The 18,113-nt window shown below is 45.8% G+C and overlaps 1 protein-coding gene across 1 annotated transcript in view; it reads right to left on the reverse strand.

Annotated features, from left to right (window-relative positions):
* The window catches only part of NOTCH2 (notch receptor 2), an 80,395-nt gene that overhangs the window by 62,116 nt on the left and 166 nt on the right, over window positions 1-18,113 (reverse strand). Inside the window, exons 2-3 of the mRNA XM_042819448.1 lie at window positions 10,333-10,414; window positions 355-614 (exon numbers count right to left, since the gene is read on the reverse strand). Of these exons, the coding sequence (XP_042675382.1) occupies window positions 355-614; window positions 10,333-10,414 (342 nt within the window). The remainder of the gene's footprint in view (window positions 1-354; window positions 615-10,332; window positions 10,415-18,113) is intronic.

The raw sequence follows: 18,113 nt of genomic DNA on the forward strand, positions 1-18,113 counted from the left end.
AAAGATTTTGCTGGCCAAATTGACTTCATTTTCTCTAGAAGGTAGATTGTGAATTAAAATTGTAACCGCCATTTCAGAATAGCTTCTACAGTCAGTTTTCCCACGGGGACAGCCCCACAAGACATAAATATCTTTCTGTTTACGTGTAAAGGGTATGGAGTTTGACTTTCTCTCCCCACCCCCTTTAGCTCTTTTATTTTTTATTTTTTATTTTTATCATGAAGTCATTTGGACTTCATCTTATTTCCTGTGCTTGAGCTATGAAATTTGAGAGCACCTCAACTGCCCCCAAATGTTCTAGGGCTGGGGAATTCACAACTGAGGGGGTCTGAAGGCACAAATGCAGAATCCCACCTGTGTAACCTGGAGGACAGACACACTCGTACGTTTCCTGGCTGTGAGGATGACACGTTCCTCCGTTCAGGCAGGGCTGGGACACATAGCAGATGTGTGATTCAGAGTATTGACAGTCCTCTCCTGTGAACCCTGGAGCACATTTGCAGGTGGCCTTTCCTATCAGAGACGTGGTTTCACAGGTTCCCCCATTCTTACACGTATTGCTTTCACAGGGGTTCCTGTACTGGCAGTAGTCTCCAAGATAGCCTTCTCGACACCTGCAGTAGAAAAGAAATTATTTGTAGTACATTCACCTTAAGCTTTGGTATCATGGGAAGACATCAAGAACGAAGTCCGCCTACCATCTAAGTTCTCTGAATTTGCCATAACTGACAGTAACACTGCCAGTTCCAGATGATAAAGCTATAGATGTGGCACACGAGGCCTTTCTCCAGGATTGAGCAATATTACGGAAACAACTGAGAACTGAAGTTCAAACTCTGAAATCATTCACTACAATACAAGCCAGTACTGCCTACAATCGCAGTTGCATTTGACATCAGAACAACTTTTCATACTTCCCTCCAAAAGCTCAGTACAAACCCAAGGGCTAAAGAACTGCTGAGTAACAACCAACTCCTTGCACCCGTCCCCATTCTAATCAGCATCCTTTTTCAAAACAAAGTCTCACGCTTTCAGAAACAGGAATTAACACCCATCTCCCAGAACACTTATATAGTCTGTCCGAGGGCAGCATCTGAGGGCCTCAGGATTCTGAGCACATCCCTTCCCTCAGCACTCCCGTGACACAGGAACACCGTGCTATCCTCCTGCTGATAGCAAACGTGGGACTGCGACGTGCAGCAGCCTGCCCTGGGTGAGCAGCACCAGCACTGCAGGCAGGTCTCCCACGCCCCTGGTGAGCACCCTGACTGCAAGGTCACTGTTCCTCCCTCTCCCACAGCAAAGAGAATACACACACACACACACACACATACACACTATCTATAATAACCAGGGTAATATTTTATACAAAGATCTGCGATTACAGAATAATTGCAGTTATTTCTCTCTAACCTAAACTTATGTCAATACAGTCTGACTGTGCTTGGCAGCTGCAATCCATCTTTTAACTGGCCTTTGTACCACAAATTTTCCATTTTATTTCCAGCGATACAGGACCCAGCCTGCAAACATCACCTCTGTGCCACCCCCTCCCATTTGTTTCTTCCAGGCAGCAGAAAGCTGCAAGATGGTAACGCTGGATAAAAACCACCGCCTTAACACACATAAAACGTGACCGTTCTCTTGCTGCTTTTTCTGCAGAGCACAGCTGCATGCTTTTACTGCTAAGAAACTTAAGACACACACAGCCTGTGAAAGAGGACACGCATTTCACCGCACAGATTGAGAGAAGAACATCAGCTATGCTTTCCTCCAGAACAACACAGATGCAATTATTAAATCAGTGAGTTATTCACATCCAAAGAGAGCTCCAAGAAATGCATGAAGTCTCCAGCTAGCCCCAAGACAAGAATGTAACAGTGAAGCCTTTTCCTTAAGCATTTCAGAATGCACGGTGGATAATAAGCCTTAAAATTGAGTTTAAATCAAGGAATGGCCATGAAGCTCTGTTTCCAGAGGGGCCACACTACGGGGGCCTGCTCTCATTCCTCTGCTATTTAACACTTCTATCAATGAATAACAAAGGAAAACATCAATGCTGATCAAACTCGAAGGTGAAAGAGAACACAGGTTCTTGACAGAGGAGCACAGACTGCTTAACAAGCCAGTTCCAATGTGAAACATACTGTAGCACCGCAAAGTCACATCTCTACAAACAAAACACCATAAAACATTCTCCCCAAAACGGGATACCGATGAAGGAAAGACTGGCTTGCTCAGGGTTCCCAATGGGCAGTAAATGAGATTATGCTACATCTGATGTCTGCAAGCACAACCACTGTATTGGTTTTGGTGTCTTCTCTTTATGAGGGAAGGATTGAAATGGATTCAAAGAAGCCAACAGTACTGATCAATAGAAATTTGGACACAAAGAAAAGCTTGGGTCTGTATACCAAAGGGACAAAGGAAAGGAGACAGTTAATCAAAAGCTCCGAGTCCCCATAAAGAAACCAAGGTTCAAGAACAGATCCTATTCTGAAAGATACACATACAATAAGACATGGAAGTCAGAAGTTCAAGCTACATAAATCCCAATTAGAAATCAGATAAAAACTTTATTTTCAGACACGGCCTTGCATAGTCTCTCAGCAGCAGAGAGAAACAACTGGAACAAGGCATTTAAGGCTGCAGTGGAATTTCTCCATCACTCATGCTTGTTTAAAAGCACACCAGGATTGGCTGCTGCGGGAAGAGCACGCACGCTAGTTCAAACACAGCTACTCAGAGACGCTATTATCTGAGTTACGCAACAGGTCGTTACTCGATGACCACAACTGTTTTTTCTCATGTTAAAATGTATTAACCAGCTTTAGCTGCACGGTGAAAGCAACTAAGTCATATAATAGATGTGCGTAATCATAATTTACTATTCTCCACACCCAAATTAGGCTCCTTTCACCATGCAGCAATACTTTCAACTTCATACCCAAGAACAGACATGAAAGAGCAGCTTTTGCAGGGCAAAGCAGGATTAGAAGAGCCTGCAAGCACTGAGACAGTGCCATTTGCAGACTGTCCTCTGCCTCGTGCCATCCTCGCTGTAACAGCTAGAGGCTTGCAGCACTAGCTGCTGCCACAGGGAAGCAGAGGGAAGGCAAACTGCACATCCAAGGCCTAGAACACGGCTGTTCTATAAATCTGCCACTGCAAATGTTCAGACAGAACTCAGTCTGAACAGCAGCAGGCTGCAGCACGGCTGCGCAGGAGCTGCATCACACAGATCTGGCACCCAGTGGGCACAGCTGTGCCAGAAGCTGTGCAACGGCACAACTCCCACAGCATTCACAGCTGCACTGTGTGCACAGTTCTGCTCTGAGCCTGTCCACATGGCTACAGCCACATCATTATTCTGGACATCTAGACACGATTAATTAATGGACAATGTCAAATGGAACTTCTGTCCCAGAAGGCTCGCAAGATTTCAGTATTGGGATTCCTGGTTGTACCGTGGCTGAGGATTTGGGCAGCTTAACGGCACACCAGGATCCAAAGCAGACAGGATCTATTTGCTTTCTCTCATGAAAGAAAGAGCAACAAAGCAGAGCTTCTCAGCACCCCTCCTAGGACATCTCATCAGGCAAACAAGAGGCTTCCAACACTCCTACCTGCTCCAACAAACACAAAACCGAGCAAAACACACCTAAAAGATAAACCCTGAAACTCCTTTTCATTTGAAGGCTGTAGATAGAACAAAATAGAAAGTCTAGAGAACATCCCATGTTCTCTTCATAAGCAAATAAACCACCTCTGGAAGCTCCTCTCCCACCCAGCCCAGCATTCAGGGACAGGCTAAGTACACCCAACTGTCGCCCCCAGGTAGCAGGGAGCACAAATGCTGGTTAAGAGCAGTGCTGGTAAGCTCCGACAGGAGGGCTGAGACTTGTGCTCCATGCCAACACTCACATCACCCACAGCTGGCCCAGAACTCCCTATGTAGCCCTTCTGGTACAAAGGGACATGGTTTAGTGGGCAATATTGGTGGTGCGTGGATGGCTGGAGTAGATGATCTTTAGAGGTCTTTTCCAACCTTTATGATTCTACGATTTGGTAAAAGCAGAGGAGCGCTCCAAGACCAGGCTTGTTTCAGGATCTTTTGAGGCTAATCAGAAAAACATGCACTCCAACAGGGAACAGCAAAAGCTCTTTTAATTTAAGCTCTTTACTTCCAGATAAGGCACAGCCTTACAGAATATGCCAGAGAGAACGTGTCTCCCTGTGGAAAGCTGCTAAGTCAGGTATACCCAGCCCTCATCCCCACCGTTTTTCTCTCCTTATTAAGCGCTCAATCACACAGTTATGCAACTTTCCCCTCCAGCAATCCAGCACAATCCTTTCTGAACATTAAAGAACAGAAAACCTGCAGTCCAGATTTTCAGCCGTATCTCCTGTCAACAGCACTTCTACTGTGACTCAGTTCTAAGTGTTGGTGTTGCCCCCCCATTCATGTCGGGCACTGAATGGTCTCTATAAAAACAGAGGGAAAAACACTGAACAAGACCAGACTTCTGAAAGGACACCATTATCCTCTACTCCGTTCAGAACCCCAGCAGCACTCCAGCTTCCCGCTACTCCTCTTTAGTTCTCATCCCATCTCTTTAGGAAGAAAATAAAAAACCACCTAACAGCCCAACCACTTGCCTACGGTGCAGCTTCAAATTGTAGCAGCTTGCGTCAGCTCCAAGTGACATGCTCAGAACAGGAAACCAAATCGTTGCCAAATCAGAGCCACTGTTTTCCCTCAGTTTTCCATCTAACACTCAGAAAAAGAAACAGGAAGATGAAGTTTGTTCTGGCGCTTTTGGAGAGACATGAGCTCTCTAACCTACTTCAACAGGAATTTAATCTTTTAAGAACAAATTTCACATACAACTTAATTCAAATCATCATTTCTGAAAGCTGGAGAGTTTGAAATGGGAAAATGTCCTGTGGGCTGCATCAGCTATGCAGCTGCTTCTAATTAAAGCTTCTCCTTTACTCTCTCTGGGCTACTTTCCAGCACAAATACTTTAGTTGGAGCTCAACCCATTTTTTTCTTCCTTTTCAGCTCCAGCCTGCCTTTGCCTCAGTGCAGGCTCTCATGGAGCTAAACAAGAGGTGTAAAAACAAAAATGAAGGTATTCATTCAAATCTGAAGTACCCGCATACCTACAAAGCTGCATTCAGTCTGACTAGTGCTACAAAGTGAAAGCTGGAGACTCCCAAAAGCTGCATTTTTTGGCTCCTCTGCTATGAAAGTACACTGAATTAACTCCCGATATTTAGCTCTCTTTTCCTTTGAAAAAGCTCCTGGAAAATACGTCTGCTCTGGTGGACAAGCCTTCTCACCTGCCACGTTATATCTGCCTGCTCACATTCATCAGCTCAGCCTCTACAATTGCGCTCACAGGCAGCTTTAACCACGCTACCAGATGTCTGACTGTCATGGGAGTTTCCTATTCGGGCCCAGTGATATCATCTGGAGATGCACAGAAGGAAGCAGATGGCTTTAATTTGAAACGTGAAGGGAAGAATTTCCTCGTAGTTTTGCTTCCACCCCCACCAGCCCAACACTCCCCTCAATTCGATTGGAAGATGCTTCAACAGCGGAGGGGAAAAAAAGCAGCCTGATGACTAACGTGAGAAGGGTCTCAGCTATTTCGCTACAGATTTTAACCAGACTTCCTTCAGGCTCCCAGCTTCTGACTCCCACACCTACACCTCCTCTCAGGAGGGAGAACAGGATCCTCTGGTTAGCTTAGTAAGCGTTCCTTCCCATGTCTCAAGGCTCTCGTTTATGCGTCATACTTTGAATGCAAACCATGGGATGGGACAGCCTCTCCGTTCTGCGCTTAAAGCAGCACACAACTATTGTCTCTAGCCCACAGAAAGCACTTGTACTGCATTCAGCTTGGCTGTGTACAAAGGAGAAACAGGAGCTGAAGCTTGAATGAGCAAGATTTACTTCACTGTTTTTTGACCACCTGAGCTCTGAACAGCTCGCAGTCTGCACAAGTAAATGACAACAGAAAGTTCTGATCAAGTGACTCAAGTCACTGCTCTTCCCAGATTTGATGTGGAAAAGTGTATGTACTCTCCCCCTTTCTCCTCTGCCCTGGTCTCTAGGGTCTCCTTTAACCGCTGAAGGGAGTCCGAAGGAAGCAGCAAAGGGCAGCCCATTCTCAGAAAGGGACAGCTTCTCAAATTTTGTATTTAGCCTTTCTGGAAAACTCTCAGACCTCATCCTGCCACCAGATCTCCTATGGGTATTCCCCATTGACTGGCCTCGAAGGGATTAGTCCCTCAAGACTGCCGCTGAGAAGATATCTGCTGCAATCCCTGAAGCAGTTTTAGCCTAGGATCTTGTCTTCAGTCCCAGAAGTCCTCGTAAATGACTTCTCACTCAGATGTAAGATGATCCAGCTGGGAAGAAAGGTGGGTCAAAATCCCAGCATGGGGGTGGGTTAGAAATCCCGTACCACCATGCTGCTGCCTCTGAGTTTAGCACTGAGGTCCTGCTAAACCCGTACCACACAAATTAAAGGCGCGCACAAAATTGAGCACATAAACAGAAAACACATTGCTCACAGAAGAGGCACAAAAGCACACAGCTGCACAGAGCCTGACAGCTTTGGGCATAAAGGATGTGCTGTGGGATACAGCCCCTTTGGCATCAGCCTGCTTCAACAGCCTCCAAGTCTGACTAAGCGCAGCAAATGAGCCCCAGTTACTAGCACACTTCTTACCATCAGCTCAACAAAGGACGAGTGCTCAAGCAGTACTTCAGTTCACATGGAGATACTGATATCCTGTCTGGACGCACACAGAGTGCAGCAGTTGTAAGGTCAAAAATTCAGTCTTAAAAGCCTATAAAACATGAGAAGCAGCAAGGCCCAGCTTCCTCCCCCAGGCCTGGGCACCCCTACCCAAACTCCCTCCTTTCTCACTTCTGCTTCTCTCGCTGGCAGTCTTGCTTCTGCTCCCTGCCACTGGGGCACAGGGGAGGGAAGCTGGGAGAGGACACAGCTGCCAGACAAGGGGAAACCAGCTGAACTACTGCTTGCTGCAGGGCCCTGCTGAACATCCAGCATGGAAAGCCATGGCCATCTGAGTTACCACATCCACCTGCTGCAGAGCCAACCCCAGCACTAAGAGAACAGAGGGTAGCACGGCCAAAATCTCTGCTCTGCTTGTCCTTGAAACAGCTGCCTCTACCCACAACTTCTCATTCTGCCTGCAATTGCAGAAATATTATTGCAAGATAGCAGTCCCAATACCCAGACTCTTCCTACTGCTGCTTTCCAGTCATCCAACAGCAGGGAGAGGAGAAGAAAGGGCCTTCCCATGATGTTCACAATTGGAGTCAGGCAGCAAGACATTATCCCAATTCTTCTGCTGGAGACAAGAGTATGCAAGATGGCTCCCTCGTGCTTAATGCTCTGGTGTACCACAGGGTGTCTAGAGATGCTTTCAGATAAAACATACTGCAGGGCAAAACCAAGCCAAACCACAACTGAAACCACTTTTAGCCAAAGCAGGACTCAGATGGCTTGGAAGGATGGGTTCTCTTTGTAATGCTATAAGACATTCCCATTTCTCCTGCAGACATGTCCATATTCCTTGGAATAAGGTCTGCATCCTCACCACACCACTCAGAGAATGAGTACAGAACGATCTCTCCAGCAAAAATTCTGCCCTTGGAAGAAGCAAACACAGGAATGCGTAATTTTCTAAATATAAAACCAAGGTCAAAGAAGGTCAGTAATTCTATCAAACAGTGCCACAAAATGACAGCCATGGGCCTGGAGCATTACCAGGGGAACTGAGCTACTTAAAGGGCACTCGCAAGAAACGTATGATAAAAACCCAGTTCCAATTTCCTTACAAGGGTCACAATCGCCGTTCCCATAACAGAAACCAGACCCACCAGAATAAAGGTTTCTCAGAAGAAATCTTGCTCTCTTTTAAAGGAGTAGACACACAACAGGACTTTCTGACAAAGAAAGCTGTCACTTGCTGCTTTGCCAAGTGTTACAGACTACACATTTTGCTTATCAGCACTCACGTTACCCACATCTTACTCATCACGTATGATTACCCCCAGCGCAGGTTCTTCTTCAGTCGTTCACTTGCCTCCTACAGACTGCAAGGTTAAATGGATAGACTGAACACACACTAGAACAACTCTGCTGAGAGGAGGTGCAGAAAGAGGAAGAGAGTCTACTGTAATAACTCACTGCCCAGCAGAGGAAGTACTACAGAAAACCTGAAAAAAAAAAGTGTAAGGCGTGGAGATTTAGACGATCAGTGAGCTATCACGCAGACCTAGAAGCCAAGCAGCTTGCCTCATTAATAAGTTCTGTTTCCTGAACAAACCATTACTATGCTCACAGGCATCAAAAATTCAGAAAGTCATTTAGTTGACAAAACCAACCAGACAGAAAGTTCCTCTATTCAAAGTTCCTCATCATGCAGGAACAAAAAAAAAAAAAACAACAAAAAACCACCAAGCACAACTAAAAAGTTAGAACTAAAACAGGATGCTACTCCGCCTGCTAAAGGTAGAGTCTCCACAACTGAGGGTTGGTTCTTTTGCTTTTATTTTTTTTTTCTTATTTTTCATTGCTTTCTGTAAAAAAGTTCTTGAGCCAGAACTAAAAAATAGACACATATTCCTCTCTATATATTGACCTTTTCAATTACTCTGGTGCCTGCAAAAGAACTTAGCTGTTATATGAAGGAGAGGTTGGCTTAAGACCTGCAAGACTTCGCATTAAAAGGAGGAAGGCAACGTTGGAATTATACATTAAGTTACTACTGTACATTCTAGAAAACTTAAGAATGGTCAAATCTATCACCATGATAAATGCCTGAAGACCTGGACTGCACTACAAGCACTGAAAAAAGTTAAACCCTCAAACAAACTGAGTAAACAGTCTAAGACATAGTTAACAGGAACATGTAAGTTGGAGAAATCGTCCTTTGGAAGGTACAAGCAGCACCAGCATTAGTTGTGTTTACTGCCTTGGACTTGACCCACATACTTTGGCTCCAGTCTCAGAGACTTAGGTACTCATCAGACAGACCTACTAACTTCTCACACTTTCTTGTTTCAGTCTTCAAATGGGGTGAAAAGTAGGAAAAGTTCCAACTTTGTTTCAGAAGGGCAGCTCATTTCTGTTGACAGCAACCTAAAGCAATAGATGAGCACAGAGCTGTGCAAAGAGCTGGATTTAAAAAAATAGCAATACGGAACAGTAAGTTACATATTCACCTTTTTATGACATCAGGTATTGATTTCAAACTGAGAAGAACTCCAACTTAGATGATGATTTCCCTTTGTGTGCCACAGGTGCAATTTAAGTACATCAAGTTTGGTGCACCATACTCACACAAAGAAGCAAAGAGTGTGGCTGAGGAAGATGGATACATAGAAAATGGTGAAGAATTGAGTCATGTGTTAGCTGAGCTACATCAACAAGACAAAATTCACTGACTCTTAAAGAATGAGAGCATTAAGGACAGAAGGATTTAGCATGCTAGAAAATGGCAGCTTACACTGGTCAAATAAAAAAGGTTTAGAAAGCAAATCTATTGGCTGTAGATGTAGTAAACAAGCCCAAACAAATAGGACTTTTTGCAAAATAACTCAATTTTTAAAAATCTAAGTATTACAGTTAAAATAGGTGAACTTTATTTAAATATACGTGATCCCATTCCTCAGGCACCACTCATTCTTCCAAAGCTCCTGCTGATGATCAGTTTTCCACACAACAACAAAGTGAAGGCACCATTAAAGATGGGTGTCAACGCTTAGCAAAATCAATTACAGGATAGAGATGTGTGGGTGTTTGTTTGGCCTTGTTTATTTGTTTGTGACTCCCATGCTACCTTTCTAGCACACAGGAGGGAGGTGGCACTCCTCAGAATGCGGACTAACTGAAAAAACTCAAGAATATTCGATTTGGGGCTGAGGCTCTTTAAGTTAACTCCAGCTATAGGATGAGGGGCAAGTTCTGATCTAATGTGCAGGGCTCTTGAAGCAATGAGTAGTGCTTATCTCTGATCAGTTTTGCCTCTCTTCCTAACCGAAGGGAAAGCAATCAAACAAATGAGGTCCAAACACAAATCTGGGTGAGAACTCCAGATTTCTTACGAGTTAGCACAGAAGAACTAATGCACAGAAATACAAGCAAGAAATACACACTGCATTAAAACTGTTAATGCTGAATGCACCTGGTAAGTAAACCTTAACAATTCATACCTCCTTTCTTTTTATGACCCTGAATGAAAGAACACTGACGAATGAAACAATTAGAAATTAAAACAACTTACTTGCAATATCCTGTACCATTCTGATAAGGAATGCACTTTCCCTCGTTAACACAAGGCTTGGAATCATCCATACACTGTAAAGCTGAAAGGAGAAAGAAGAAAACAACACAGAAGTTAATTTGGTAGCAGTACGTGTCAAGTCAAAGTTTCATTAACATATTTTGAGGAATGAAAATCCTATAACTGAGAATTTTATATGACTGGAACAAACCCAAAGACACTATCACACAGTTTAATTTAAACCCTGCGGCATTAAGAGAGCCAGACGAAAAGAAGAACCAAACACAGATTTGCTCATCAGGCAACTAAATCTATCCAGAATTTCTTTTAGGTAGATTTTCAAAGCAAAGCACAGAGTAATTTCAGCAGGGTAGGTATAATCACATCAGCACTCGCATATTTTAGCTTTAGTGTCATACAGTTACTACTTCCTAATCAAAATTCCGCAATGAAACTCTCCTCCTTTCAAAATAACTTCAGTTCTTCCTTTCTTTCTACTATCTCCAGGGACACTTGACATTGAAATACGGTCTCCTGTCCCTCATAAGCTCCCCTGCTGTAAGTTTCTAGCAATCCAGGCAGCAAAGACTTCAGTATTTATGAGGAGGAAATATTGAGTACATGAAACTTGTCATTTTCAGCATGGTGTTTTACAGAAGGCACTAAACATTGCGAAGCTCAGAACAATTTTCCTCCAAGTCTACTGAAACTTACAGTGACATCAGTTCTGATGGCAGTGACACTGCAAATGCTCGTCTCCTGGCCAGGATCTGAACCAGCAAGATGGCTGTGCTCTGAAGGCAGCAGATGGGTAAGAAACATGGAGCAGAGGGCACTCTAGAACCACAGAGTTTTAATCAGTCCATCTAGACCAGAGCCTGCCACTTGAACAGCACCAAACCAGTGAGTAAAGCTCTAGGAACCAGAAGAAGAGGGCCCTATCCCAAACTTTACCCATGCACCCACAAGTCCTGTCCTTCAGCTGCCCCCATCCAGGGTCTTTCTGGATATTTCACAATAACCCCGGTGCACGCAAACAGGTCGCACTGTGAGATGCGGTGCTTCATGCCAGCAACCCCTGTAGAACACAGCTAAATCAAGCCCAGAAGCATTAATAATATTTCCCACACACGAGCACGCCTGTTTCCTGTTAACTCCATTTCTGAAAACGGGGCACTTGGATAGCACTGCTCATGTAGAGCTCTCAGGAAATGAACCGAATTCCACTCAGAGCCCCTTTCAGATAACCTTGGGGTCAGCGTTACTAAGCAACAGGAATATCAGCACGGATTTTGTATGGCATTCCCCCCCACAGCGGTCAGACACGCTTACACTGATACACACCTGTCTGACAAGTTTTATCACATTTAGCATCAGCATCCACGAGCCTCCAAACCTCATCTGCTCCTGCCAGAAACCAGAGGTACAGCAGCTCCTTTCAGAGCAGGAATGAGCTGCAGCACAGCTCACACTGTGCTCAGTGGAAGCTGAAGAAGGACTGGTAAGATCGGAGCCCTCTGCCCACCTATGCTAAGCACGAGATGCTGCGACGGATTGCAAAGTGAGCATCAGGGAATCAGGATGGACAGAGAGCCGGTATTCCCACCTCACTACCTTAACACTGTTAGCTTGTATTTTTTAAACCGATCAAGCCAGTGAAGCAAACGCCCAGAGGATTATTTCCTTTGAGCCCAGATTTCAGACAGGATTTTGTAACCCCTTGGAGCGCCTGCGTCCCCAGCGAGAGCTGCCCGGCCAGGATTTTGTAACCCATGTGGTAAAAGCTTAACCAGCGCCTGGCCAGAGCCAGCCAACTGCACAACTGCACAACTGCACCGAGCAGCACGGCACAGGGCTCCCAGCAAGGATCCCATCCAGCAACTCCAGCTCTGCTTGCTAGGCCACGCATGGCTACCGCAGAGAGGCTTCGGCAAAGTAATCATTAATTTCCCCCTGGTTTTTGACAAATTATTTTTGCCTTGAACTGCCATTTAGAGGGTCATTAAACGACCAGTAGTCCTTGGAATTCTTTAGCAGGGATGGATTGAAGAGCGGAAGGCAGGCAGCTAAATACATATTGCCTGTTAAGACTTAGAACTGAATAATGCTAAAAAAGAAGACAAAGAAAAATGATTTTTGCAGATTAAGACTAAGACTGAGCAGAAAAGCACTGAAATATGACTAGAACTGAAGTTAATAAACATATAACAATATTCCAAAATGAATATTAAAGGTAACACAATGACTTCTCTTCAAAAAAAGAAATCACAGGGGAAACTGAAGGCTGCAGTTCTCACAGCAGCATTAGCATTTACGTGCACAAAGCACTGCCTTCCTGTATTTTCCTGTATTTCATTGTATCTTCAACAATTTCACAACGTGCAGCAAACCGAGGCATTTCAACACCACTTTAAAAGCTGCTTTTCTGCTACTGCACTACTCTTGGCTCATAAGTAAACAGTACCAGAAACCATCTTCTACCTCAGCCAGCATGAGTGAGACATCCAGTACTCCAACTAGAAACGTTTTGTTGCATACAGCATGAGATTATACTCTTGTTTTTACAACAAAGTCAGCCACTGCTACCATCTCTGCTGTCCAGACAGGGATAGAAGTGCTGCTTTTGGCCATCCTCTCCTGTGCTTAAAAAAATAAGATTAAAAGCAATGGGGATTGTTTGCTGGGTTTCTGGCCCTGCCCCAGCCTCACTCAGTTGTGCTGCAGGTCTCTGTGGGGAAAGCCCGGGCTCCCCGCTGTGCCATTTCTACCAGCCCCATTGGGCACCACACAGGGAGATGGGGAAATCACCCCGTGATGATCAAAAGCTGCCTGAAGCCCTTATGTGAAGTGGGCAGGCCACCACTTAGAGAGAGAAGTGTTCAATTTCTAGCATGCGTCCTAGATAAGCTTGAAAGGCCTCTAAGAGGAGGGCTCTAAGTGTGCCCGAGACAAATGCTATCAGCAGCACGACCCAGCCTAGAGCCCATACAAACCCTGGCAGAGCCCCTGCACATAGGCACCAACTTCACCCCACCAGGATTGCTCTCCAGGGCCTGAGTGCAGCACAATGAGCACGGGCACAAAGCGTTACCCTCAGAACATCCACTGGACGTGCCGTGACTCCGAGCATCTGAAGCAGAACAGAGTTAGCTGCGGTACGGTTTAGCTCAGGTTTCATGTTTTTGGCTAAAGAGATTGTTAAAGTAGAGGAAAAGAAGTTACACTTCTGCCTCATTGCTCTTTAAGGACGCCAAGATGATCTCAAAGTTGTGACTTGGTTTCTGTTCTTCACCTGCACACTACAAATTCAGACTCCTTCCAGGCTAGAAAACTGAAGGAAATAGCAGAGTTGGCACTGGGAGCTGAAAGCATCGGAGCTCAGCTTCTAAGAGAGAAGGCTAGCACTGGGAAACAGAGCCATAACCAGAAGAAATCTGAAGGGGCTTTGCAGTGAGTGCTAACGGGAAAGTAAGGCCAACGCGCTCCTCACCTGTAAGTTCAGAAAAAGTCAAGCAGAAATAAAACCTTGAAATACTACAATTAATGCTGCAAGGAAGAGACGTTACGAAGCTGGTTTCCTGTAGCTCTGTGAAGCGTGGCTGATGATCCTGCATCTAAGAAGACTCTGACCAAAGGTTTTACTGCAAAAGAGGAAACGGATCTTCTGACAGAGCCTGCTGGACCACTGAGCATGGTACAGCCTTATCCATAGAATGACACTGCACTGGCCTCCCTCCTCTTTCTGCCCGCAGACTCTCCGTTAAGTTTATAGAGACTCAGTATCTTTATATCTAGACATCTGACACATTTGGCTGAAACTTGGCTCTAACTGCACGCATTGTTTTCTGGGGAAAAGGTTGAAAACAACCTACTTATCACACAGAAGGAAAAAAATACCTAAGCATAACGTTAAATACATGAATGAAAATGAGAGGGCAAAATATATTTTTGATGGATTTAACCATTGCAACTGACATCAACTGCTGCCATCACGCACCAGGAGGAAGGAGAGAGCCCAGGGCCAGCAGCAGCAGGGCAGGATGCACAGGAGTCCCATCTGCCAGCTCATCAGCTCTGAAGTACCACCAACACAATGAGAAACCACAGCACATCAGGTCAGCAAGGCAGTGAAAAACTGCTCCCGCTTCCCTCCAGGATAACAGAGCGTGAAAGCAGCGGCCAAGAAAACCCCGAATGAGGAGGAGCAATTCCAAAGGAAGACTGGTAGCTTCTGTTTGTGCCGACAGGGACAACATTCCTCTGCAGCAGCAGCTGGCACTGCAGAGAGCCGACTGCTCTAAAAGCTGTAAGGAATAACGCTGAGAACGCCCTGAAATAGCCCAGTTTTGAAGGAAAACCACAAAGGAGAGATAACTAATTACATGATACACTAACCTCAAAAGATTATAGTTCGAGTAAGATTATGCACTGAGGAAGAAGTCACTAATTTTTCACATAATCTGTGGGGCTGAGCAGAGCTCAGAGCAGCACGAAGGAATTCAGCCTCTGCACCCTGTGAGAAAACCCCACGATCTAACAGGTTGGGCTTCTTCTGCCAGCTTCTCCAGACTTCAGAAGTGTAAAAAACCTTCAGAAATGTGCATTTAAGAGGATTTTAGAAGAACAAGGCTGTAACAAGAGATTTGGTTTTAGAAATCCATTTTTCTTTTTTTTTTTTTTTTTTTTTTTAAATACCAGCTCAAGAAGCCAGGAACTGGCAAAAACAGCTACCTGCCCTCTTAAAAGCAGGGCTGGGAACTGCTGTCCAAACCCACAGGTGGAAATGAATTCCTTCTGCCTGAGGTCTCACCTTAGCAGCCAGTTGGAGGACTGTATTCCTACCAGCGGGAGCTCACACAGCACTTCTCCTATTGAGAACTGCTGAGAAAAGCTGAAGTTATAACAGACATTGAATACAGAACAAATCTGTAAAACGGTTCAAAATCCTGTCAGTAATCACATCTTCCATTTCCTTTCACAGCTACTGCTGCCTGCCTTCCCATGTTTTCAGTTTTCCAAACAAAGCCCAAATGCCTCAAATCCACAGCTGCAACATAAAGCATTGAGCTAAAAAAAAAGTTCTTGAAAAAAAAAAAAAAATGTAGGGAAGGCAATTAAAGTGCTGAGGAGGTATTGGTGTTTCTATGGAAATCTGGCAGACAGAAGCCATACTTGCGTGTTCTCCATAGTCCTCCATCATTCTCCAGCACTAAATCTTTATTAATTCGAACATGACGAATGCCTGCCCTGTGAAATGCCAGCCTGCTGCTTGCTGTAGCTTCCATTGCAGCCCATGGTGATGTCAGAGCAACAAGATGAAGACTCGCTGCGTGGAACAAACAGCAGACACCAGTGCCGTTTTGGGATACAAAGCTCTTTTTTCATCCTCGTGCAGGCTAAAAAAAGGACATGTGCCCTAGGAACAGACTATTTTCTAAACAGAACCAGTAATTATTTCTGCAGCCCTCAGAGGACCGCGTGTTTAGAACGATACAGGCAATACTTCTGGATGGGCATTGACAAGACACAGCCCTCAACTTGTGTTGGCAAGATGATATCAGAATGAATGCACAGAAAATAAGAACTACAGAAGGACTTTAGGTGCTTAGAGAAGTTCTTTTTTTTTTTTCCCCAAGATGGATGCCATTTCCTTAATGGGTCAGAATTAAAGAAGCACTGTACTGTCTCTTGGCTTTGCAGCCTTTAGCTACGACTACAAACTCATGCTGCTTCCTTGAAGCCTGAAGTTACATGCTGCAGCCGTCTGGTTCTGCTGTTAGATGAGATGCTGGCACGCAGAAGCAGCGGGCTGTCAGCACCCTGCTGCCCTGCCATCACTGCTCCCAGCTCCACAAAGGACACGGGGCTCAATCCCACCCACCCAGGCCCTCTGACAGCGAGGGCCACATCCAGCCCAAGGCTTCAAAGGCATTCCACAACACAGACACCACTTTGGAAATGGGAGAGCGCAAATAGGACCAAAACACACCAGAGGGAAACAGCAACTTGCTGCAACTGCAGCAAGACACCTAAAATTAGGAGGGAAACAGCCACAGAAGGCAACAAAGAAACAGAAGAGATTCCAATGCCAAACGCTACCAGAGGCACCAGTCCCCTTTTCCCAAACATTCAGGCCTTGAGAACAGCTGTGAGAGTGCCTTCATGTCCTTCTGCTCCCAGCAGTGCCCCGCAGGAAGTGATGTGAGCCAGATGCTAATCACACTCAGTTTTGAAAGTCTAAACCAGCACCTTTGATAAGAGCAAACGTGATACAGTAACACCTCCAAATGATCGAGTAAAACTTGCTGTTCAGCAAACCCCTATCAAGCAAGCAGACCCAGCACTGTCAGCAGGATCTGAAGACCTCAAAAGATCCCGAGCGTGGTCCACAATACCTTTGTGGGGTCCCACACACCCACCTGCTCTGCAGTGAAACTGGACTCAGAACTCAAGTCTCCCTTTGGCAATTATCGGGGCCAATCAGGTTGGGCTTTACCAGTGAGCATTCCTGTTTCACTCCTTGCTGACTGATCAGACAAGGAGCAAATCACCACCATTAACAGTAATTATCAGGAAAGTGTCCTCACCAAAAGTGCAGGTGTTCCCGCCCCGCCCCAGCTCACTGCAGCTTCAACTGCAGGCTTCTACAAACTAAACAGAGGCTCAACTGGAAAAGCAAGTTGCCGTGCCATTGGGCTTGCATGATGAGGCAGCGCTGAGCCGTCCAAACCAGGGCGCATCCAGGAGCCTCATAGTCATTGACCAAGAGGGCTGACATCAGAACCTTGCAGCCTCTTGCACAAGAGCATCAAGACAGCTGAACAGACACCTGAAAATACCCTTTCAGTGACTTCAGCTTTCCTTTCTCCACTCACTGAAGGAACGGAGGTTAGCACTCAGAAGCTGTCTCCAGCCTGGGAGAGCCAACCTGCTCCCATGTGCAGGCACGGCTGGGGCAGACACTGCAGGTGCCACGCTAGGAGGAGAGCCTCGGGTCAGCAATGAGCTGGAGAGCTGCTGATGTTACGGCAATGCTTAAATCAACGGACACGACGTGTAGCCTTTGCAAAACCAGCACTGGGCCATCTTACAATGACAGAGCCATTAAGTTGGAAAAGATGCCTAAGATCATCCAGCTCAACCATCCACCTACCGCCAGTATTTCTTCACTGAACCACGTCCTACAGAACAACGTCAAAATGTTTCTTCAACACCTCCAGGGACGGTGACCCCAGCACATGCCCAAGCAGCCCATCTTAGGGCATTACTGCTCTCCCCGAGAACGAATTTCTCCTAATATGCAGCCTGAGCCTCCTCTGGCACAGCTTGAGGCCATCACCCACCATCCTATCAGCCCATTCTCCTGCAGGACAGGCGGGATGCTCACCACTCTAATAACGAGGGTCACAGCTATGGGACGCTCACCACTATGGGATGCTCACCACTGTACTAACGAGGATCACCACTATATTGGCTAGGCTGAGTAAGCCATTTGCAGAAACAGTCCAGATGTGCACCGTGCCTCACTTCAACCAAGAGAACGTACTTCTGACTTTATAAGACTCCTATGCCATTAGGAGCCTTTTCAGTTCTTTTTGAGCGAACCTGGCCAAACCACTCTCAGGAAACAACTTTTTTCCCCACTCCCGATTCGGATGCGGCGCTCCTGCCGGCTGCCCACCCGCGCCCGCCTCGGGCCGAGCAGCCAGCCCCAGCGGCCAGCCCACGCGTCAAAGCGGCCGGCTGCCCCCGCTCAGCGCAACCTCCCTCCCCCTCCCGTT

This window comes from Centrocercus urophasianus, unplaced genomic scaffold, assembly GCF_019232065.1.
Source record: "Centrocercus urophasianus isolate 14NV4802_14NV808 unplaced genomic scaffold, USGS_Curo_1.0 seq_18, whole genome shotgun sequence".
NCBI classification, from domain to species: Eukaryota; Metazoa; Chordata; class Aves; order Galliformes; family Phasianidae; genus Centrocercus; species Centrocercus urophasianus.